Below are 24,526 nucleotides of genomic sequence, written 5' to 3' on the forward strand. Positions count from 1 at the left end.
CCCAGTAGAAATGAAAGTTCTGGGTCCCAACTTGCCCTTCTCCGACACCATCCTGGCAAGGGGTTTGACTCCTTACAGCTGCCCAGGGAGGATGTCTAAGTTCCCCACTGGGCGTTTGTTGGCATAGGTGGTGCTGCAGTTTTTTTTCCGTGGTGTTTAGTTAGAGTAGTTATTATCTGAAACTTTTCTGTCTTGCAAAGTTTCTCCTTTCCTAATCCTTTGCCTAAAGAGACCAAGGTTTGCTTGAGGCTTTTTTTTTTTCTTTTTGGCCTATGCCCATTGATGTTTTCAGGTTTTCAGCTTCTCTAGCACCTAGTCTAGGATATCTGAGGCAAAACAAACTCCAGGGACTTCACTGCTGTGTCATTACTTGCGTTCTAAGGTCTATAGCCAGTCTGCTTTCTTCTGTCTACTTTTCAGCGTCTTCTTATGTTTGTTTTATATACAATGTCCAGGTTTTGAAACTAGGCTTAGCTGGAGGAATAGGGAGAAGTAGAACTAGTACATCTTATTTTATTTTATTTATTGGGGTGACATTTGTTAGTAAAATTACATAGATTTCAGGTGTACAATTCTGTATTACATCATCTATAAATCCCATTGTGTGTTCACCACCCAGAGTCAGTTCTCCTTCCATCACCATATATTTGATCCCCCTTACCCTCACCTCCCACCCCCCACCCCCTTACCCTCTGGTAATACATCTTTTCACTTGCTTTGTTTTAAAATTTCATTTTATTATTTAAAAAATTTAAACATACATAAAAATAGAAAGGTTAGTAGAACGAATCCCCTTTACTCAGCTTCAACAATTTTCAACATTTTGCCAATCTTATTTCATTTATTCTCCCTACTCCAAGGTTTGTTGGAGTCTTAACTCACATCCGAGACAGAATATGATCTCACTCAATGTGAGTGCGCATCTCCAACAGAAAAAAAGTTTTTTTCATAACCACAGTGCCATTATCACAATTTGCTGATTAACAATAATCCCTTAATGAAATTAAATACTAATTTATATTCAAATTTCCCTGATTGTTTCAAGAAGTGTTTTTAAAATTGATTTGTTAAAAATAGTATCCAAACCAAATGTAACACTGCATTTGGTTGTCAACTCTCTTTTAAAAATCTATACTTATATCAAAACATCATGCTGTACACCTTAAATATATACAATTTTTATTTGTCAATTATAGCTCAATAAAGCTAGAAAAAAATCTGTAAGTTTCCCATCTTCTTTTTTCTCATCTTTTTAAAAATTTTTTCTTTTCCTTGATATTTTCTGCCAAGATGTCTTTCTAGTAAACTTTGAGATCATTGTGGACCTCCTCATCCTTTTTTAAATGTCATTTATCATTGAAGAAAACAGATCACTTTTCTTATAAAATATTCCACATTCTGGATTTGGTTGAATGTTACTTTCTTAGTGGTGATATTGAACTTGCTCTTCTGTCCCCTATATTCACCATAAACTGAGAGTTAGAGCTATAGCTTGATTAGACTTAAGTTCAATTTTTATTTTTGGCACCAATATATCATAGGTGATGCTGTATGCTTCCTACTGCATCACATCAGGAGGCACATATGGAGCTGTCCTATTCTTAGTGATGCAAAACTTGATCAGTAGGTTCAGGTGGTGTCAACCTGATCCCTCCATTGTAAAGTTCCCCATCATCATTTTGCCTAATCTCTTTTTATCCATTCATGATCATTGCCCTAGATTAGTGATTCTCAACCAGAGATGACTTTGTTCCCTAGAGGACATATGACAATGTCTGAAGACATTTTTCATTTTCATGACTGTGGTAGTGGGGTGTGCTAATGGCATCTAGTGAGTAGGGGCCAGAGATGCTGCTAGAAATCCTACAATGCATAGGACAGCCCCCAAATAAAGAATTGTCTGGCCCCAAACGTCAATAGTGCTGGGGTTGAGTAAATACGGCCTAGATTTATTATTTCATTAGGGATTGTAAATGGTGATATACTAATCTACCATTCCTTCTGCATTTGCTCTCTGGAATTGTTGCATAAAAAAAGAATATCATAACTATTTGGTTACCCTAAAATATAGTTCCTATAGGAAAGGTGGGATAAGTTCTTGATTTTTTTTCTTTTATTTATTTTTGCAATACTAATTTGGTGCTCTAGCATCACCCAGGGGTGACCAGCATTTTTTAATGTCATTATGAACTCATGTATTTTGTACATTTGATGCTTGGTTAATTGCTGATTTTTTGATGCTCTGATTGTCTCAATATAGACAATTATGGGAACTTCCCTTCATCTTGGATCCTGTGTTCTTTTGACATGATTACATTTGTCTTTGATATCCTTTGCTTTTTGGCAAAACAAGATGTCCCAGGCTCATTTTGTACATTTCCTGTTACAGACCTGTGATTTCTCCAAGGTAGATTGGCTCCTTTTGGCAGGAAATTATTTTAGAGACCACAGTATGGGCATTAGATATACTCATGGCTACTAGATTACCATTGCTGTTAGGTCTTTTCGGTGGACAAAGCTAGGACATACTTATATTTTAGAAAGAGAAAAATAAATAGATCATAAGTTCATAATGTTTCTGTAAATACTGTATTTCCCTAATTTTCTTACACAGAAGGTAGCATACTATATACAATGTTCTATACTTTGCTTTTTCCATTTAACAATATATCCCAGATATTAGTCTTAATCATAATATAGAAATCTATCTCATTCCATAGTATTTATTTTATTTTTAAAAATATTTTTTCCAGCTTTCCATTTTTTGGCTCCAGTATAATTTATTCAACTGGTCCCCTGGTGGTGGACATTTGTTGTTTTTTCCCCAGTCTTTTGTTATTACACACAATGTTACAGTGAATGACCTTGTGCATATGTCATTTTGTGCTTTTGCTGGTGTATCTTTGGGTTGGATTCCTAGAAGTGAGATTACTGAGTCAAATAGTGAACACACATGTGATTTTGCTAGAAATTGCTAAATTTCCCTCTGTTGAGGTTATGTAATTTTGTCTGTACTGTTTTTTGTGATTTTAAAAGGAATAAAATTTACTTGCAACTAGTAGTAAATAAGCCCTAGAGATCTAATGGACAGTATAGTGAATATAGAAAAAATATTGTGTTATAATCATCAAACTTATTAAGAGACTAGATTTTAATTATTTCAGCCACAAAAAGAAATGATAATTATGTGAAGTTCCAGTGGCTACAGTAGCAATCATATTACAACATGTATCAAATTAACATGTTGTACGCCTTAAACTTACACAATGTTATATGTTAAATAAATATTAATAAACATAAATAAGTAAAAATTAAAAAAAATAAATTAAAAAGGAGCAATATTTTGAAAAAATCAGAAGTGTGATTAGAAATTATAAGTACCAGTTTCAGTACAATATAACAACATGTACCCTACCCATCCTTCAGAATTGAAAGAGACACTTAGGACAAATGCAGATGTCAAATTCCACACTTTGATGAGTAAAACTGGAGAAAGTAAAACTTCACTGTGCCTCTAAGCTCAGTCCTGGGGCCATGCTATATTCCACAAGGCCAACCTCCAGCACTAGACACCAATTTGAGGATTCCGGGGTTTTCCTAAAAGACTGGGGTAAGATGGGTGGCTGGTCAGATGCTGTGGCAGCATGAGGGAAGCTGATCAGAACTCACGTTATAAAGCAAAAGTGTAAGTCAAACGGGGCAGCAGTATGAAGGGGTACAGTCAGGGGTGCTGAAGACGGAGGGAAGCTAAGAAACAGACTACGGGAGGCGAGTTTTGGTAAAAACTGGAGAAATGGCTGGTTAGGGTATGATGCAGTGTAACCCACATCTTTGCTGTCATCCCTCACGAGCATAACTTTGCTCTCTCTGTGAGCCTTTCCTTTCTTTCAGCCAGAGAAACGCCCAGGCCATTGGAATCACAAGGGTGCCTTGACAGACTCCATTTTCCCTTCCACATCTCTAGGCCTGCTGCTTTCCTCTGTAGGGCTGGCATCTCCTGGAAGCCTGTTGTGGACCCCAGTAAGCCCAGTCCTTAGTTCCCTGGCTGCTGATATGCTGTGGGAGTGCAGGGCGCAAGGCCTTGCCGTGCTGCAGTGGTAAGCAGGGGCTGCTAGGCTGCCTATCTCGGTCATCATGAACAGGCCAGTAGGCTGGCTATTCCTGTGTTTACAGCAGTTTGGCGTGGTCCAAATAGGGTGGCACTTGACCAGTTTCCAGACCTAAGGTCCCTGGTGCTGAGTGAATTTGCCATTTGCCCGTTAGCCCAATGAAGACTCTCAGAGCACTAGTAGGATGTCAGGGGCCTAGGTAAAGTAGGTGTCAGACACCTCATTGTTGATAGTAGGTATATTCTGAATGGACACAGGTATAGAAGCAGAGAGTAAGCATAAGCAAATTTGAGGTACTTAATGTTTTTGTGCCTCAGTTTCCTCATTTGTATAGTGAGAATAATATCAGTACCTAACTTTTCAGGGTGTTATGAGGTTTAATAATGCAGTAAAGTACTTATAAAATATTGCCTGGCATATCATAAGCAATCAAGAAATGTTAGTTACTATTATTGCTATTAGGTTATAATTATTGTATGTAAATCATAAATCATATCATGTCACCCCCTTGCTAACTCCCCTAAGTGATCCCCATCAAAATTGGGATAATATTGAAATCTTATATAGTAGTCCCTGCCTGCATAGCTATCCGCAACCACATCTTGCACCACGCTCCTTCTTCTTGGTAACCAATTCAAGCTCTTCTGGCTTTATTTTCATTTTTTAAAACCATCAAGTTATTTTTTTTGTTGTTGCACTTGCTCTACTTTTGTATAATCAGAAAACAAACAAAAAACCCGACACTAACATCCAGGATCCATAAAGAAAAGTTTGCGAATCTTGATTACAGAGTAAATGGAAATATATATCTATATCTATATATCTATATCTATCTACATATCTATCTATCTATCTATCTATCTATCTATCTATCTATCTATCTATCTATCTATCTATCTATCTATATAAAGAGAGAGAGAGAGAGCCAAAAAATGTGTACACATTTTAAGAAAGGAAAACTGTATTAAAATTGTAATAATATATACTGATAACAAAAGATGAATACAAGTCACGTTTGACTTCTGCAATTACAAGAGGTGCTCAAAGTGGTTACCTTCAGCGTCCAGACACTTCTGATTACAGTGAACTACTGTTTAAGCAACGTTGACCAAAGTGTTCACTTGTATACACTTTTTTGGTACCCCCAGTATATTAGAATATAACAGACAAAGGGCTAATAGCTTAGTAGTTAAGAGTTCAAACTCTAGATTCTGACTGCTGGGTTTGAATCCCAGATCCATCATTTATTAACTGTGTGACCTTGGATATCTCTTGTTCCCTCTGTGCCTCGGTTTCCTCACCTGTAAAATGGGGATGATGATAGCACCTACTTCTATAAATTGTAGTGAAGATGAAACCTGTTTAATAAAGCAACTGTTGGCACACTTCAAGTACCATGTAAGTGTTACTTATTATTTTTAATAAGGAGCCAAAAGAAAAATAGGCAGAGAATATGAATAGGCAGTTCACAAAAAAAGAGCAATACAAAGTGGCCAGTAAACATATGAAAATATGATCGATTTCACTCAAAATGAAAAGCATGCATTTGTTTATTTCACAAATATTTAAATATGTATGAAGTGCCGAAGAGGCATTGGGAATAGAATAGTGAACATCTTAACGCTCATGGAATTTACATTATAGTAATTTTTATATGGGTGTGTGTTGTAACATTTAATATATCACATGGTGATAGTGTTTTGAAGAAAAATGAAAGAGGAATGGGATGTTATATAGAGGTCAAGGAAGGACTCTGAGATAAGGTGACATTTAAGCAGCAATCTGAAGAAGCGACAGAGACAGCCATGAAGATTTCTAGGGGAAGGGTTTTCCAAGCAGAGGTAACAATAAGGACATAGGCTTGGAAGCAGGAGCCAGCTTAGCTTATTCAAGGAAGAGCAGTAAATTTACTTTGAGGCAAGGCTGAGTTAATAAGAAGAGAGGTCTAAGAGACCAAGGCCAGATTCTGTAGGGCTTTAAAGACCAGGACAAGGACTTCAGACTTCACTAGAAGTGAAATAGAAAACCATCTGTCACTTAGGAATTGTATTCAGCTACACATAACCGGGATCCAGACAACAAAGGCTCAAATTGGATGATGTTTCGAGTGTTGTATTGATTCTAAGACACTATCAACTGTAAGGCACACCGTTGTTTATGTACCACCAAGAAAGAAAAAAAGGTTGCCAAATATAATCATTAAACTGTCATTCAAAGATTTCAGAGATGTTGAAACATGACAAGATGTCCCTCTTAGAATTGGTAAAATATGGCATTTTTTTCCTTATGTAAGAATAAGTCCAGAGGTAATCAGTTTTTTGGTTGTAAAATGGTTACTCAGCTATAGTCACTAAATCCTCATTTTGGGGAGGAAGAAGGAGAAACAGGAAGGGGGGGGGGAATGCCTTTTATCCTTCCACATTAACTTGTAAAATTCTCCCTCCAAAAACTCACTGGAATTTTTATTGGCATTGCACTGGATATGTACGTCAACTTGGGGAGAACTGCCAAATGTCCAAGTGCTAAATTGTAGATCAATATGTATATTAGTCTCATTTCTAGTTCATAAATAGATGTAAAAAAACATGCTTGTATTTGCACAGAAAATTTCCCAAAGGATACATGAAAGACTGTTAACAAGTGGTTATTTCGGGGGAATATAACTGAGTGTGATTGGCAGGGGAGAGAGGGTCTTTAACTTCATTTTATGCCCTCTTTACCTTTTTTAAAACCACAAATATTTTATATATTACTTTTATAATAATAAATATAAATCAGCAACCTTAAAAGTGGAGCGTGATTACCGTGTGGGTACAGGAAGACTTTCCACAGGGTAAATAAAGTACTTAGGGCTTTAAGGGGATCAATTCTACAGCCTCAAATTTCATATTTCCTAAAATTGATCTACCAGAGAACAAACTTGCAGTGGAGGAATAAAGCTTGTTCTCTTTTTTCCATGTCCCTTTTCATAACAGTCCTTTTTGCACTTTACAATAGAAAAGCCTATCTTTTACCTATCCTGATTCTTACCTGGGTGCACTGCCCTGTGGTGTAAAATCCTCAGGGCACCAGAGAGACAGTTCCAAACACTGCTTTCAATGATGAAGAAACAAATTGCTCTACCAAATGAATGGGGATCAAATGCTTTTGCAACTTAGATTGCTTCCAATAAAATTGAAGGAGAACCCAATGGAGCTGTCAGCTGATAAATCATGAAAAATAATTTTGAAGGTAAATCATTGTGTAATTAATTACTCCCCATATATCTCCAAAGGAATTCAAAGACTTGAGTGACATTTCAAACACCAAATGTTCATTCCCATTGACTTATTTATATAAACAAAAGTTTCTGTGTGCTAACGTTTAACCAAGCAAAAAATAGGAAGAGAATTGATGCTGAATCCTGTCTAATTCTAGCAATAGGCAATATGTATCCCTGGATACACCCACTAAGTTAAAAGAAGATCTATCTCTAATACATTTTTGTTCTTATTTTTAATAATTACCTTTCAATATTTGTAATATATTTACAATGTTTTACAAATCTAATGTTTCGATCCATTATATTCTAATACTAATTGACAATACACAAGCAAGAATAAATTTTTAAACAACATTTAGAGCTTTAGGATCACAGGAACATTTAAAAAGCATTTATTTTTTTTTAAATTAAAGTTTATTGGGGTGACAATTGTTAGTAAAGTTACATAGATTTCAGGTGTACAGTTTGGTATTACATCATCTATAAATCCCATTGTGTGTTCATCACCCAGAGTCAGTTCTCCTTCCATCAACATATATTTGATCCCCCTTACCTTCATCTCCCAACCCCCACCCCCCACCCCCTTACCCTCTGGTAACCACTAAACTATTGTCTGTGTCTATGAGTTTCTGTTTCTCATTTGTTTGTCTTGTTTTTTGTTGTTTTTGGTTTATATACCACATATCAGTGAAATCACATGGTTCTCTGTTTTTTTCTGTCTGACTTATTTCGCTTGCAATTATAATCTCAAGATCCATCCATGTTGTCACAAATGGTCCTATTTCATCTTTTCTTACCGCTGAATAGTATTCCATTGTGTATGTATACCACAACTTCTTTATCCATTCATCTATCGAAGGACATTTTGGTTATTTCCATGTCTTGGCCACCGTAAATAAAGCTGCAATGAACATTGGAGCACACGTGTCTTTATGTATAAATGTTAAAAAGCATTTAAATAGCAAAAAAAATACATATTTTTGCTGCAGTGGAATAGGATAATCAATAAAATCATTTCACATGCAAAAATATATATTATTGGGATAAAATCCTGCTGGAACAAATAGAATTAAGAATTCAGGGAGAAAAGGGGAAATGTACAACTTGCAACTATCAAAGAAGATCTCAGTTATAAACTTTTTAAACAAGAAAATGGTGGCACTCAAATCACTAAGGTATTTAGGTTTCAGTGGTTTCATATAGAATCGTGATGTAACTGTTTTGTTTGTGAACATTAATATTTGTTAGAAATCACATTATTTCCAGCTGACATTTTTGATGCAAAATTTTAGAAGTCCCAACGTGTATGACACAACGTTAAAAATATTTTTAGGAAGTTTTTTGATATAAGCCAACAATTGTATATAAACATATAGAATATTCAAGGGACTGTCATATACTCTTTTGCCACCTTGTGGTCAGAGGTGTATCCAAGCCCAGGCACTGTGACTGCAGTGAGGAGGGGTCTCTCCTTAGGTGGCCCCTCTGCTAGCCTACAGTCGGGTCTTTGTGAGGCAGAGGTGGTGACATTTGCCCAGGACTGAATCCAGACCCATACAAGTACTAAGCATGAAAAAGATTATGCTGACACCCCCTGCACGTGATGCAGAGCAAAAGCAACATGCAATCCAGAAAGGAATGTAAGGAAGCACAACAAAATTCTGACTTTTCCCATAAGAACTATTTTTTCTTTTTTAATGTCAAAATGTTTCTGATATTTTTTTCTTGATTCTCTTGTTTTTGGTGCTTCTTCTTTTTCTGGTGACCTACACACTTCCTTAGGCTGACTTTTGGGGAACCCAGCCCTGATTCTGGCCTTGGGCAAGTTTGTTTGGTTCAGGGCTGTGTCCACAGCTCCTAGTAAAACACCTGGCTCTGGGTTGGAGCTGACATTTGTTGAGGGAATGATGGCAGAGCCCCCAACTTCCAGAACATGCTAGACCTTTGGGCTTCTGCAGGAAGTTGATTGGTAAGGCAGTCAGGTTGCCATGGTGTCTTCAGGGGTAGACAGTCCCAGGTACACAGAGATCTAGGGCTCTTGGATGTCTGTTACTGTGTGGAGGTGGGATGAGAGTGCCTCCTGTCCTTCCACACCCACTCCATGACTTCCGTCATTTTTAGCAGCAGTAGCAGAAGCAGGATTCCTTCAGTGGGTGAACTACTTGCAGTTCCTCTGGTTGCAGACCACAAAGGACAGGATTTACTGGAAGGATGCTGGGGTGCTTCAAGGAATAGAAGCAAGAGTTGGCTTAGGGAGAGGAGGCACCAGGGCAGCTCTGGAGACCTCAGCTGTAGGGGAACCAGGCATCCTATCCTCCTTAAGGGCACCCCATTCCTGACAACCAACTCCTGCTAACTCCAGGAGGCCTAGGCACACCCCTGCCTGCAGAAAGGGGCCAAGTGGAGAGGTGATGTCCCATGCTAACCAAGGAGAACTGTGCTAGGGTATCATGAGACAGCACAGCCCCACAAGCTGGGCAGTGTGTACTGGGCCAAGGCCAGCCATCGCCAGGAATCAGGGACTGACCCTTCTAGATCACACCCTCCCTGATCTTCCAGTATGGGCTATTTACTTCTCTGAGCCCCATTCTGACACCTGCCCTGGGCTGCCCTCCCTGTAACCAGCACCTGTAGCCACTCCGACATCCCCCAGCGCGCCCAGGACCTGAGCTGTCTTCATGGGCCCACTGCCAGCAGCTCTCAGTGGAGGAGCTCCCCTAGGCCCTCAGACTCAGGCCCGCTCCCTCCCCTGCTCCCAGCTGCTAGGGCTTGAGGGTCTTGGGGTGGGGTCCTGTAGTTCAGGCCCCTCTCTCAGCCACAGGGGAGGTGCCAGCTGTAAGCATGACGTTGTTGTGCCTGGTCCTTCCTGCTGCCCAGTGTCTGCTGTGCCAGAAGGCCAGGAGCCAAACCCTCAACCCACCGGTGGCCTTGGGAGCCCGAGGAGGAGGCGAGGAGCTGGCACAGCCTCGGAGGAGCACTGATAAGATGCGCAAAGGGGCGTTCCTCTTCAGGCCCAGCGGCCTTGGGAGCCCTGCCCCTGGGAATCTGGGGTCTAAGCCTGCCCCAGAATGGAGTTGGAGCTTCATCCTTATCGGGCACGGGGGCAGAACCTGGGGTGGGAGGGGAGCCTGGCAGGCTCAGCTGCAGAGATGATGGCCTATCACAGCTTCTGACTGCGCTCCTCAGGACCCGGCCTCTGAGAGGACATTTCACAGCTCCAAAGACCTTTCTGGATTTGGTTACTCCTGTGTCCCTGGCCCCGCAGTGCTGGGGTAAGCTGTCTGGACGGAGCGAAGGACGAGGGGAGGGGAGGAGACAACGAAGGGGGTCGGAGCAGCGATTGGAGCCGAGAACTGGAAGCGCCTTAAAGAGACTGCGCGGTCCCCGCCCCCCTTCCCGCCAGCCTCAATGAATTAGAGCTGTGTTTCCCAAACTTGCCTGATCATAAGAATCCTCTCGGGTCCTAGTTAAAGATACAGGTTCCGGAGCACCTCCGTTCGAGATCCTGCTTCAGTGGGTCTGCGGGTGGAACCGAGGAATCTGTAATTTTAACACGCTCCCACGTGATTCTCGGGAACAAGCAAGTTTGGGAAATATTGAATTAAAGGAAACGGGGCCTGGCTGCAGAAGCGGCCTCCGCTAGGGGGCTACGGCGGGAGGATTCCCGGGGGCGTCGCCTGCTTCCGCCGCCGCCTCCAGTGAAAGTCCCTCTTGGGTCCAGCTGCCACAGCCACCACGCTCCCTCAGGCCGGGCGGGGGACACCCCAGGTCTGCGTGGCCCCCGCGCCGCCACGCCCAGTGGCCTCCCGAGCCCAGTGAGCAGGGGGAGGAGCCGCCGCCAGTGGAGGCGGAGGAGGTAGAGGAGGCGGAGACGGCGGAGACCGCGGCGGAGAAGGCGGAGAGGAAGGTGGAGGCGGAGGCGAAGGTGGAGGGGAAGGTGGAGGCGGCGGGGAAGGTGGACGCCAGCGGGAAGGTGGAGGCGGCGGGGAAGGTGGACGCCACCGGGAAGGTGGAGCTGGCGGAGGGACCGGGCGGCCGGGTTGAGCTCAAGCTGGAGCCCGAACCCGAGCCGGTACGGGAGGCGGAGCAGGAGCCGAAGGGGGAGCCGAAGCAAGAGCTGGAGGATGAGAACCCAGCGCGGAGCGGCGGTGGCGGCGGCAGCAGCAACGAGGTTCCTCCCCCCACCCTTCCCTCCGACCCTCCGCAGCTCCCGGATCCCTCTCCGCGGCGCAGTCGTGCCCCCCGCCGCCGACCCCGGCCGCGGCCGCAGACCCGGTTCCGTACCCCGCCGCAGCCTAGGCCACGGCCCCCGCCCCGGCCCCGGCCCCGGCGCGGCCCTGGGGGCGGATGCCTGGATGTGGATTTCGCTGTGGGTCCACCAGGCTGTTCCCACGTGAACAGCTTTAAGGTGGGAGAGAACTGGAGGCAGGAACTGCGGGTGATCTACCAGTGCTTCGTGTGGTGTGGAACCCCAGAGACCAGGAAAAGCAAGGCAAAGTCGTGCATCTGCCATGTGTGCAGCACCCATCTGAACAGACTCCACTCTTGCCTTTCCTGTGTTTTCTTTGGCTGCTTCACGGAGAAACACATCCATGAGCACGCTGAGACGAAACAACACAACTTAGCTGTAGACCTTTACTATGGAGGTATATACTGCTTTATGTGTAAGGACTATGTATATGACAAAGACATTGAGCAAATTGCCAAAGAAGAGCAAGGAGAAGCTTTGAAATTACAAGCCTCCACCTCAACCGAGGTTTCTCACCAGCAGTGTTCAGTACCCCGCCTCGGTGAGAAATACCCAACCTGGGAGACAACCAAACCCGAGTTAGAACTGCTGGGACACAACCCAAGGAGAAGAAGAATCACTTCCAGTTTTACCATCGGTTTAAGAGGACTAATCAATCTTGGCAACACGTGCTTTATGAACTGCATCGTCCAGGCCCTGACCCACACTCCAATCCTGAGAGATTTTTTCCTCTCTGACAGGCACAGATGTGAAATGCCAAGTCCAGAGTTGTGTCTGGTCTGTGAGATGTCTTCACTTTTTCGGGAGTTGTATTCTGGAAACCCATCTCCTCATGTTCCCTATAAATTACTACACCTGGTATGGATACATGCACGTCATTTAGCAGGGTACAGGCAACAGGATGCCCACGAGTTCCTCATTGCAGCGTTAGATGTCCTGCACCGGCACTGCAAAGGTGATGATGCTGGGAAGGTGGCCAACAATCCCAACCACTGTAACTGCATCATAGACCAAATCTTTACAGGTGGCCTACAGTCCGATGTCACCTGTCAAGCCTGCCATGGCGTCTCCACCACCATAGACCCATGCTGGGACATCAGTTTGGACTTGCCTGGTTCTTGCACCTCCTTTTGGCCCATGAGTCCAGGGAGGGAGAGCAGTGTGAATGGGGAAAGCCACATACCAGGAACTACCACACTCACGGACTGCTTGCGAAGGTTTACAAGGCCAGAGCACCTAGGGAGCAGTGCCAAAATCAAATGTGGTAGTTGCCAAAGCTACCAGGAATCTACCAAACAGCTCACAATGAATAAATTACCTGTTGTTGCCTGTTTTCATTTCAAACGGTTTGAACACTCAGCCAAACAGAGGCGCAAGATCACTACATTCATATCCTTTCCTCTAGAGCTGGATATGACACCGTTTATGGCCTCTAGTAAAGAGAGCAGGATGAATGGACAATTGCAGCTGCCAACCAGTAGTGGAAACGACGAGAATAAGTATTCCTTGTTTGCTGTGGTTAATCACCAAGGAACTTTGGAGAGTGGCCACTACACCAGCTTCATCCGGCACCACAAGGACCAGTGGTTCAAGTGTGATGATGCTGTCATCACCAAGGCCAGTATTAAGGACGTTCTGGACAGTGAAGGGTATTTACTGTTCTATCACAAACAGGTCCTCGAACATGAGTCAGAAAAAGTGAAAGAAATGAATACACAAGCCTACTGAATTGACACACAGACCTACCTGTAATGGAAGATGACGACACCTATACCACAACTGGCATCGATATTTAAAGGACCTACTTGCATGGCCCATGGGCCTGACAGAGTAAGAACTGAACAGTACCCAGTGTCTAAAAGGTCCTGATTGGAAGAGAAATAGAAGGGTTGGGAGAAGAGGCTCTAGTCTAAGCAGTCAATTAAAGGAAAAATAAATGGCTGGAATGCTCTGTGAGAGGAAGGCAGGAGCAGGGAGGTCCTGACACTGGTACATAGCCTATATTCCTCCAAAAGATTGTGTGGGGAAGTATGGGGAGGGAGGGGGGTGGTGTGTGGGGGGGTGTGCCCTTGTAACCGTAAAACATCTTTCTCCATGGTTGTTTCAGCTTCAACTGACCAATCACATAACAGTTATATGTTTGGGGGGTAAAAAGAAAAGTTTATACAAATGTAGCCCATTACATATATGGGTATGAAAGCGGAAAAGTGGAGGAGGCAGGGATATCTCATTGACAAACACCTTTGCCAGTTTCTTTGTATTCGTGATTTTTTGTGCTATTAAATGCAGTATTAAAAAAATAAAAGCCCACATGGGCTAGTGAAAAAAGAAGAAATAAGGGGGCTTGTATAAGGGGAGCAAATGGCTCCAATAGCAGAGAAGACAAGAAATACTGTAAGATAAGCAACCAACACAGACAGGCCTCAGCTACGAGTATTGTGTGTGTGTTTAAAAAAAAAAAAGCTGTATGATATACTTGAGCAAATCAATGAACCTCTTTGCAAGTGTTTTCTCATCTGTACAATGCAGATAATCCCTACCTTAAAGGGTTATTGTTAAAGATTAAGTGATATAAAATGTGTCAAAGTATAAAGTAAAAGGCTTGGAACTTTGTAGGGGCTCAGTAAACATTTGTTGGGTCTGAAACTTCTTTGGACCAGGACAAGAATGTATCAGAGGTAAGGGTCAGTCCTACCTGAGACCCATGGACAGAACGGGCATACATCATGTCACATGCAGTCACACACACACACAACTCCGTCCCAAACACTGCCCACTTGGAGCCTCAAGGCAAAGGACTCCACCATTGTTCTTGTATAGAGAGCATCACAGCTGATGCCACACCCAGGATTGGGGAGAGAATCACAGTTGTCCCCAAAAGTCATTATTCTGCCCATTTGGAATACTGTCATGTTGCTTTCATGACTCAGCACCCCAGTGATGGAACTGTTAGGGCCACTAAGCTGCCAAGCTTCTACATGAGGGTGTTTGGTGATCTTTGCCTTCCACAAGCATTATGGGTGTAGCTGTTATATTCACCTGCAGGCATAGATCAGTAGAAAGACTGTTTTCCAAAGCTCACTGGTCCGCCAGCCCAGAGATATTGATGGAGCGGCTTGTTGTCCTCTTCCCTGGTTCTCACAGAGGGCAGAGTGACTTGCAGAGAGCTAAGGCAAAACAGATGGGCTGCACCCAGGTTGAGGTAAGCACTGGTGGTTCCTTCTTTTCTTCTCAGCATCAGATACAAAAGTGCCATCAGACACAAAACTAGGAAATCCTGGGGCGGGGAATGGAATGTGTATCAGACCTATGGGGCTTGGATCCACTGGCTCTGGTAAAAGGCTGGGCTTCCTAAGTCTACTTCGTGGTCCACTCATTTAGAAATACACATTTATTTAAGTGGTTGTAGGTGCATCCCCAACTAGCTCATAGGCTTTTTTTTTCCTTTGGACGGGTTGTGTCTCCTCTTTTGTACCCTGGGCTGCATCCTCAACCCCTAGCACAGTTCCTGGCACATAGTAAGTAGCTATTCAAAACATTTACTGGGTGGATGAATGAACCAATACACCTTCGTTTCATAACCAAACTTTCACCAATACCCAGGGCCCATAATCCTCAGGAGAAAATGTAAAAAGTGCTATGTTTGAGATCTTGTAGGATAGGGGAGATCAAGAGATGAGTGGCCTCAGATGCCACTTGACAACTTCATGCCGGGTGTCTGACTACCTTTTGGGGTGTGTTTGGTAGCCCTCCCTGGGAAGACAGCCATGCCCTCCTTCCTCATCTTGGCCACTTCCGTCAGGCATGTGCCACTAGATTCTGACTGCTTGCACAGAAATGGTCTTTTACATTTTAAAAACATTTTTATTTGGAAATGATTTTAAACTTACAGGAAAGTTGGAAAAATAAAAAAAAAGTGTAAAGAACACCTGTATCCCCTTTACCAGACTCACCTATTGCTAACAGTTTACCTCATTTGCTTTATAGTTTGTATGTATGCTCGCGATCTCTCTCTCATATTTGGACCATATGAGGGTAAATTATATCATAGCCCTTCTATAGTACTATAGTACTTCAGCGTGTATTTCCTAAGAATAGGCATATTCTCTGCATCACTGTATAGTTAACAACTTCAGTAAATTTAACACTGATACAATACTATTATTCAATCTGCAATTTGTACTCCAATTTTGTCCATTGAGACGATAATGTCCTTTATAGCATTTTCTCTGTCCATCACAGGATTTGGTATAGCGTGAGGTGTTGCTTTTAGTTGTCATGTCTCTTTAGCCTCCTTTAGTCTGGAACATTTCTACAACCTTTCTTTACCTTGTATAGCATTAGCATTTTTTAACAGAATGTTCCTCATTTTGGGTTTGTCTGATACAGAAACTGTCTTTTAAATACCCCACACTCAGGAATAGTTCTAAGAGATATGAAGGGCGCAAGACTGCTGAAGCTGACCTCCCGTCTCTACTGGTGGAAGGCACAGACCACCAGAGGGAGCAGCTGTGCCTGGCACTTCCTAATGGAAGCACGCACCTCCTCTGGAAAACACCATTGTCCCTCAGCAACAGGGGAGCCATTCAAGTCCAGCCCCATGCCCCTACCTGTCACCAACCCCCAAATTGATCCATGGCCTACTTTCAGGTCACATCACTGTGGGACAGAACAGGTATGTGTTATCTTGAGCTCAAATGGAGATTCAGTCATGTTTGAGCATGTCTGGCACATGGGTGGGCACCTCCATGGTTGGGGCCTTTAGGGGGATCAGGAGCTAACATCCTTGGTACCTTTATCAACATTCCGGAGGTGGGCACAGCAGCAGTGGGTTGGGGCAGGGGAGAGGTAAGTATTTCTTAAGGAGCTTTGTGAGCAGAGAACACAAAGATGGGGCCCAGAAATAGTAAGGGAGAACATGAGAGATGCCAAAAACAGATTGGTTTGTGATCTACTGGGGACATTCAGACACAATTGGGCTATTTTACACGAGGACTGGAATTCCTGTGTAAATTCCAGATGTGGGCAAGAGCTGGTGAAATTTAAGCTAATTCTTTAACTGAAACTCCATCTATTTCCCCAAGCTGGTAAGGGCGGGGAAACTCAGTTTACATGTTGGTCTATGATCTGGGCCCAGACAGGAACAGACAAAAGCTGGGTGCTCACAACTCAGTGCCTTATCTACCTATAGAGCTCAGAATGAGGGACTGAGCAATGGGGTATTTCCCTTTCACCTGTGACACTCGCTTCCTACAGTTTCTTGGCCTAACCAGGTTGAAAATCCAATACTACCACCTCCCATCTAAAACTTACCTCAGCCCACACTTCACGTAGGTAACTGCCTTACTTCTTCCCCATCCACAGGGAATCCTGATCAGGGATGCCATCAACCAAGAGGTCTTTTTCAGTCAAGAAACAGTGGCCCTCGTATGATTCATATTGTCATGATGCAGTAGACCTGGTGCCAGGAACCTGTGTTTACACCAAATGTATGTTCACAGCCAGAAGTGAAGGCCCAGGTTCTCTGAGAGTATGAAACCCAGCATCCACAGCAGTGTGTCACAATGCACTGACTGTCCCCTGCAGGTGACCCAATACTATTTTCAACTCTTGTATTGAAGTATATCAAATATACAGGAAATACACATGTCATAAGGGCACACCTTGATGAATTTCTAGAAAATAAACACACCTCTGTAAACAACATCCAGAGCAAGATGACTTACCCATAAGTGAGGACCCCCTCCTGCTTCCTTCCACTCAATAACCTCAAAGGGTAATTCCTATCCTGACTTCTTCCATTGTAGATTAGCATTACCTTTTTTATGCCTTCTATAAATAGAATTGTTCAGTATGTATACTTTTATGTCTAGCTTCTTTTGCTCAACATTATTTTATGAGCTTTAGATATGAAGTCTTTTTGTCAAGAAAAATTATGAGCAGCATCATTACTTCTGCCTAATAAATTAGAAGTAAGAAACTCTACTCTTCCCAGTGATTTCTGACATATTGAACCAACTCAAAAGGACCAAGGCCACTGCAAAGTTGGACCTCAAGAGTGTCTGTAATTTCACTCGGGTACAAGAAAATGGTGGATGTTTGTTTCTAACAAGCTTATAGACACAGACAAGAGTATGGTGGTTACCAGAGGGTAAGGTGGGTAGGAGGAGGATGAAGAAGGTAAAGGAGGTCAAATGTATGGAGACAAAAGGAGACTAGACTCTGGGTGGTGAGCACCAGTGCAATATACGGATGATGGATTATAGAATTGTACACCTGAAACTTATATAATGTTATTAATCAATGTCACCCCACTAAATGTAATTAAATTTTAAAAATCCACAAAATGAAAAAGCAAAACAAAACCTGGTGGATGGAAAAGAGCCTTCCAGATAAGCTTGGAATAACAAGTACCAAGAAAGTCAATCTTGGGCCCTGTTCTGTCCAATAATCTTGGATCCCAGCACTGTTCCATCACCTCCTCAATGGGACTCTATTCTAGTAAGTTCTCAAACTTTAACTTGTATCAGAGTCACCTGGAGGGCTTGCTAATGCACAGATTGCTGGGTCCTGCCCCCGAATTTCTGATTTCAGTAGATCTGGGGTGGGGGCTTGATAATTTGCATTTCTAACACATTCCCAGGTGATGTTCATGCTTCTGGTTCTGTGATCACACTTTGAGAACCACTGAGCTATTCAATTTGTTTTCACACCATGGTACTTGGAGCCCAAGGAGGCTGTGAAGATGCCCTGGGGAGCACCTTGGAGAGCACCTTGGAGAGCAAGGGGGAGGGTAAATTGGTGAAGATCAGGAACTCTCAGCCCCACTTCAACCAGAGCAAATCCTCTCTGTTTTATATGTCGGGGTTCCAAGTAATACTTGAAGACAGGGTTTTGCTACTAAAAATTTTAAAAGTTGAAAATCACTATGCTAAGGAATTTTAGAACCCCAGAGGAATGATAGATTTAAACTACATGGGGCATATCTGGAAAATAATCCAACATGCTACAGAGACCTGGCCTCATATGTGCCCTTAATCTAGATGATCCTGAGGGGAACTTAATTTCCTTGGAACTTAAAGAAGTGTGTACTTATGCGAATGGAAGTGATAAGGGAAAGTGCTTAATTATAAATAAGGTGCAATATTACATGTATAAAGTATGTTTTTTTTCTGACAGTACGGCACACTAAGATGACATGAATAAGTGCCTTCCCAACTACAAACACATATTTAGCTATAATAAAAATTTTAATATATAGCTGAGCTTTAAAACACAAAAAATAAAATCTCTGGAGAAACAAAAAGAAAAAATTAAAGCCAGTCTAATACTTGTAAGCATACCCTGCAAAACTCATTGCGCTATTGGTTCCAGATACCAGGCTCTAGGGACTAGGGCTTAGAGCTAGGAATCTAACGCTTAAGCAGGTACTGGCAACACAGCCTCAAGTCCAACAGAGGCAGAGAACCTGCAACTAAAATCTCTGGATAAAAGCCTGTAGTAGCTTCTCTGTCCATTAAAAGGGGTTTAGAAAGTAAGCAGTGAAAAGTCTTATGCTCGCTTTGGAGCCACCTGAAGAAATAAAAACCCCAGGCCCATATAATATGTGGATGTGGGGTCTAAATTTACCATACTGTGTTTTATGGGAGCCATATCTGAAAAAATTAAAACACAAATTGAACCATTTAAACCTCAGCAAAAGCAAATACATTTTTATAATCCAGGGCACATGGAACCAACAGAAAAAGAATTATCTGCTGAAGATGTGCTTAGAAACAAACAATAAAAATGTTGTACCCTGTTTCCCTGAAAATAAGACCTGGTCTTATTTTAATATAAGACCAGGTATAATATAATATAATATAATATAATATAATATAATATAATATAATATATAATATAATACTGGATCTTATATTAATTTTTGCTCCAAAAGACGCATTAGAGCTGATGGCTGGCTAGGTCTTATTTTTGGGGAAACACGGTGCTCGCAAAGAAATGACACACCATGCAGGACAGTCACCCGGTTGCCACAAGGAGGAGAATTAGTACTCCCAAGAAATACTAATGAGAAGAATTACTACTCTTTTTGTTTTGTTTTGTTAGTAAAATAAGGGCATTTTCAGAAAAACAAACCAAAGAAAGTTTAGCAATAATAGACTCACTAAAATAACTATTGTAAGATATACTTCAAGAACAAGGAAACTGAAATCAGAGAGCAGGGATGAATAGGAGGCAAGAAACAATGAACAAAAATTGGTAAACATGGGGAAATCTGAATAAGCATTAAGTACATCAAACATTAATAATATTGAATAATTTGGAGGTATAAAAACAAGCTGGTACTAAAAACAATGGAACACAAAAACATGTAAAACACAGTAGGAGACTATTAATATTTAAAGCATTCTAAGGCTCTTAAATTGTTTTGGAGGAGGGTAGTGATATTGACTGAATTTGGACCTTGTTAAGTCAAGTATGAATGTTTAAACATTTAAGAGTATGGACTTGTAGTTTCTGGCAATGGCAAGCTTGGTTATTTGATTCAACTTTCCTATTGAAGCGATGAAATATGCTGGATAAACTCTTTCAAAACCACTTTAAAAACATTGAAGAGCTGAGAAGACAGGGAGACTTCAAGGCCAATTTTTGGATGAAAGTTGGTACCAGACAGGTAAGTAGAATATTGGTGCACCAAGGCCATTTTATTCTGAGGGCATTTGCCTACATTGACCACCTGAGCTTTGATTCAGTGACCACACAGGGCTAGAGGGAGAGAAGTTAAGGTTCAGGACCAACCCAAGGTAGGAGTTTAATAAGAGACCCTCCCCCACATTAAGCTGGAACCCTAAAATACTACATCAGCTGCGTAAGGGCCAACTAGAACAAAAGCTGTCCCCACTCTCAACAATCCCAGAAAACTGTACAGAGGCTGCCTTGGCACCAAACAGAACTCACTTTCTAAAAAGGAAGGGTAGAAAAGGGGGAGAGAAGGAGAGAGAGAGAGAGAGAGAGAGAAAACGAGGCCACACTCCAGTCCTCAAACAGATTTACACCTCTATCACCCCCATGGCCTGAATCAGCCAAGGAACTTCAAGTTATGAATTTGGTTTTAGGTGGCTCCCAGACAGGTAGTACTACATGGTGCTTGGTAAAAAAAAAAAAAAAAAAAAAAAAAAAAAAAAAAAATATATATATATATATATATATATATATATATATATATATACACACACACACACACACACACACACACACACACACACACACACACACAGAGCCTCTGGAGGAGAATCTATTCATTCCAGGCCTCAGGGAACCCCCACAAATAAATTTTCAAGGGCAGTGACCTGAAAGCAAACTAAAACAGGCACACAAGGAAACAAGGAAACTTGAGTTAGAAACAGCAGGGGTAAGAAACAAAGGAAACAGGCCCATAAAGATTTCAGAGAATAGATTACCAGACACATATTTTGAAACAACTATGTGTATCATGTTTAAAAAACAAATTGTTAATCTGAAAATATCCAAGGGAAGAAAAATCTAAAAGAAGTGACATAGCATATTGGGAAAAAATTTAAACAGAACATCTAGAAATGAAAATTACCAGCTCAACAAATGTATCTGGCAGAAATGTGGACATAAGAAAGTTAATGAACTAGAATATAGACCTGAAGACACGATCATTCTCTCAGTAAGGAGAAAGAAAAAAAAATACAGAAGAGAAAGAGAGACGAGGGCACAATGAGAAAATCTAGCACACATCTGACTATAGTGTCAGAGGAAAAGAATATGAATATTAATGGGACAGAGTCAATATCTCAAGAGAGAAAGGCTAAAAGATGTTCTAGATTTAATCACAGAAATCAATCCACACATTCAAGAAGCCCAACAAATCCTAAGTAGAATAAATAAAAAGAGATCTAACCCCAATACTGCAAAAAAACAAAGAGAAAGAGAAAATGAAGTCAGAGAAAGGTGACATATCATGTCATAGGAACAGCAACTAGACTGACAGCTGACTTGTCAACAATTACAAGATAGTGGAATGATATTCAATTTGCTGATTGTTACCTTAGTATTCTATACTCAGCAAAAATATTTTTTAAAGAATGAGAATGAAATAAAGACATTTCACACAAACATTGAGATAGTTCTTCACCAGCAGTTCCTCACTAATGGAAATTTAAGAGTGTATTGTACTGTAAGAATGCAAAGGATCTCAGGCAGAAGATTTGTGATGAATGAAAGAATGAAATTAAAGATGATGGTAAACATGTGGACAAATGTAAATAAATAAAATATAAAACAATAAAAATCAGTGCTAGTGGGATTTGAAAAGTAATCTAGACTTGAAATACCAGACAACAATAAGCGTGAGTTGGAAGAGCTAATGTAATTAAAGTGTTCTAAACTCTTGTATTATTTGAGAGGAAGGTAAAGGATTTCCCCCCCTTCTTCCACCTCCCGCCCCCACTCCGGTTCAAGCCTTTGTTTCTCAGTCTAGTTGTGTAGGACACAGCTCCCTGGCCCATGGCTCACCCCGGCTGAGGCAGTCCGTCAACGGTTGTCAGTCTGCCACTCACAGCAGCTCACAGCAGCTCATGGCAGCGCAGCTCCAAGGAGAGCTGCTGTTCACAATCTTAGCTGTAGAGTGCATAGCTCACTGGCCCATGTGGGAATCGAACCCGCGACCTTGGCATTAGGAGCACGTCACTCCAACCACCTGAGCCACTGGGCCGGACCCCAGGTAAAGGATTTTTTTTCACTTTAGACTTTTGTAAGGTAATTATGCATGTCATTATTTCTTTAAAAAAAAAATATTATTTTAAAAATATAGTTAACATACAATATCATATTAGTTTCAGGTGTGCACCATAGTTATTCAACATTTATATACCTAAAGAAGTGATCACCATAAGTTCAGCAACCATCTGACACCGTACCATGCTATATTCTTGACTATATTTCCTATGCTGTACATTACATCCCCATGACTTACTTGTTTTATACCTGGAAAGTTGAACCTCTTATTCCCTTTACCTTTCCCATCCTTTTTTAATTTTTCAATTACACTTGACATTCAATATTATTTTATATTAATTTCAGATGTACAGCATCTGGTGAGATGTTTGTACAATTTAAGAAATGATCCCCCTGACTAGTCTAGTACCCACCTGGCATTATACATTGTCATTACCATATTATTGACTATATTCCCTGTGCTTTACTTTACATCCCCATGACTATTTTGTAACTACCAATTTGAACTTCTTAACCCTTCACCTTTTTCACCCTGCCCCCAAGCCATTCCCATCTATCACCCCAACACATCAAGTACCCATCTGACACCATACATAGTTATTACAATGTTATTGACTATATTCCTTGTGCTATACAGTACATTCCCATAACTACTTTGTAACAACCAACTTTTCTTTCTTTCTTTCTTTCTTTCTTTCTTTCTTTCTTTCTTTCTTTCTTTCTTTCTTTCTTTCTTTCTTTCTTTCTTTCTTTCTTTCTTTCTTTCTCTTTTTTTTCATCTTAAGTCCCTCTAACATTTCTTGTTATACTGGTTTGGTGATGATGAACTTCTTTAGCTTTTTCTTGTCTGGGAAGCTCTTTATCTGTTCTTTGATTCTAAAGGACAGCTGTGCTGGATTGAGTAATCTTGGTTCTACGTCCTTGCTTTTCATCATGTTGAATATTTTGTGCCAATCCCTTTTGGCCTGCAAAGTTTCTGTTGAGAAATAAGCTAACAATTTTATGGGAGCTACCTTGTAAGTAATTAACTACCTTTCTCTTGCTGCTTTTAAGATCCTCACTTTGTCTTTAAACTTTGTTGTTTTAATTGTGATGTGTCTTGGTGTGGGCCTGTGTGGGTTCATCTTATTTGGGACTCTCTGCACTTCCTGGACTTGGATGTCAATTTCCTTCATCAGGTTAAGGAAGTTTTCAGTCATTGTTTCTTCAAATAATTTCTCAATCCCTTGCTCTCTCTCTTCTCCTTCTTCTCTTCTCCTTCTGTGATGTGAGTGTTGGTATGTTTGATGTTGTCCCAGAGGTCTCTTAAACTATCATCATTTTTTTTGGGGGGGGGGAATTCTTTTTTCACTTTGCTGTTCCTATTGGGTGTTTTATGCTACCTTGTCCTCCAAATCACTGATTTGATCCTCTGCTTCATCTAGTCTGCTGGTGATTCCTTACAGTGCATTCTTCATTTCAGTTATTGTATTCTTCACTTCTGACTGGTTCTTTTTATGGTTTCTATGTCCTTTTTTATGCTTGCTATCTCTTTGTTGAAGTTCTCACTAAGCTCCTTGAGCATCCTTACAACCATTGTTTTGAATTCTGTATCTGGGAGGTTGCTTGCCTCCATTTCATTTATTTTATGTTTTTGAAATTTTTATTTTTATTGGGGAATATTGGGGAACAAACAGTGTGTTTCTTCAGGGCCCATCAGCTCCAAGTCATTGTCTTCAATCTAGTTGTGGAGTGCACAGCTCAGCTCCAAGTCCAGTTGCCGTTTTCAATCTTTAGTTGCAGGGGGTGCAGCCCACTATCCCATGTGGGAATTGAACTGGAAACCTTGTTGTTGAGAACTCGCACTCTAACCAACTGAGCCATCCGGCCGCCCCTCTGGCAGCTCAGTGGCAGCTCTATTGTCTTCAATCTAGTTGTGGAGGGCGCAGCTCATTGGCCCATGTGGGAATCAAACCAGCAGCCCTGTTGTTCAGAGCTCGCGCTCTAACCAACTGAGCCATCCGGCCTCCGTCATTTAGTTCTTTTTCTAGAGTTTTCTCTTGTTTTTTCGTTTGGGATGTATCTCTTTGTTTCCTCAATTTGAATGCCTCTCTATTTGTATCTATGTATTAGGTAGCTCTGCTATGTCTCCCAGTCTTGGCC

The 24,526-nt window shown here is 41.6% G+C and overlaps 1 protein-coding gene across 1 annotated transcript; it reads left to right on the top strand.

Moving 5' to 3' along the window:
• Positions 1 to 10,807: 10,807 nt before the first annotated feature.
• Positions 10,808 to 14,233, top strand: USP27X (ubiquitin specific peptidase 27 X-linked). Its single transcript, XM_019718725.2, has one exon. It carries the CDS (start codon positions 12,032 to 12,034, stop codon positions 13,346 to 13,348), a length of 1,317 nt encoding a protein of 438 aa, XP_019574284.2. The 5' UTR covers positions 10,808 to 12,031; the 3' UTR covers positions 13,349 to 14,233.
• Positions 14,234 to 24,526: the final 10,293 nt, after the last annotated feature.

The sequence above is a fragment of the Rhinolophus sinicus genome, chromosome X, assembly GCF_036562045.2.
Source record: "Rhinolophus sinicus isolate RSC01 chromosome X, ASM3656204v1, whole genome shotgun sequence".
Taxonomy (NCBI): domain Eukaryota; kingdom Metazoa; phylum Chordata; class Mammalia; order Chiroptera; family Rhinolophidae; genus Rhinolophus; species Rhinolophus sinicus.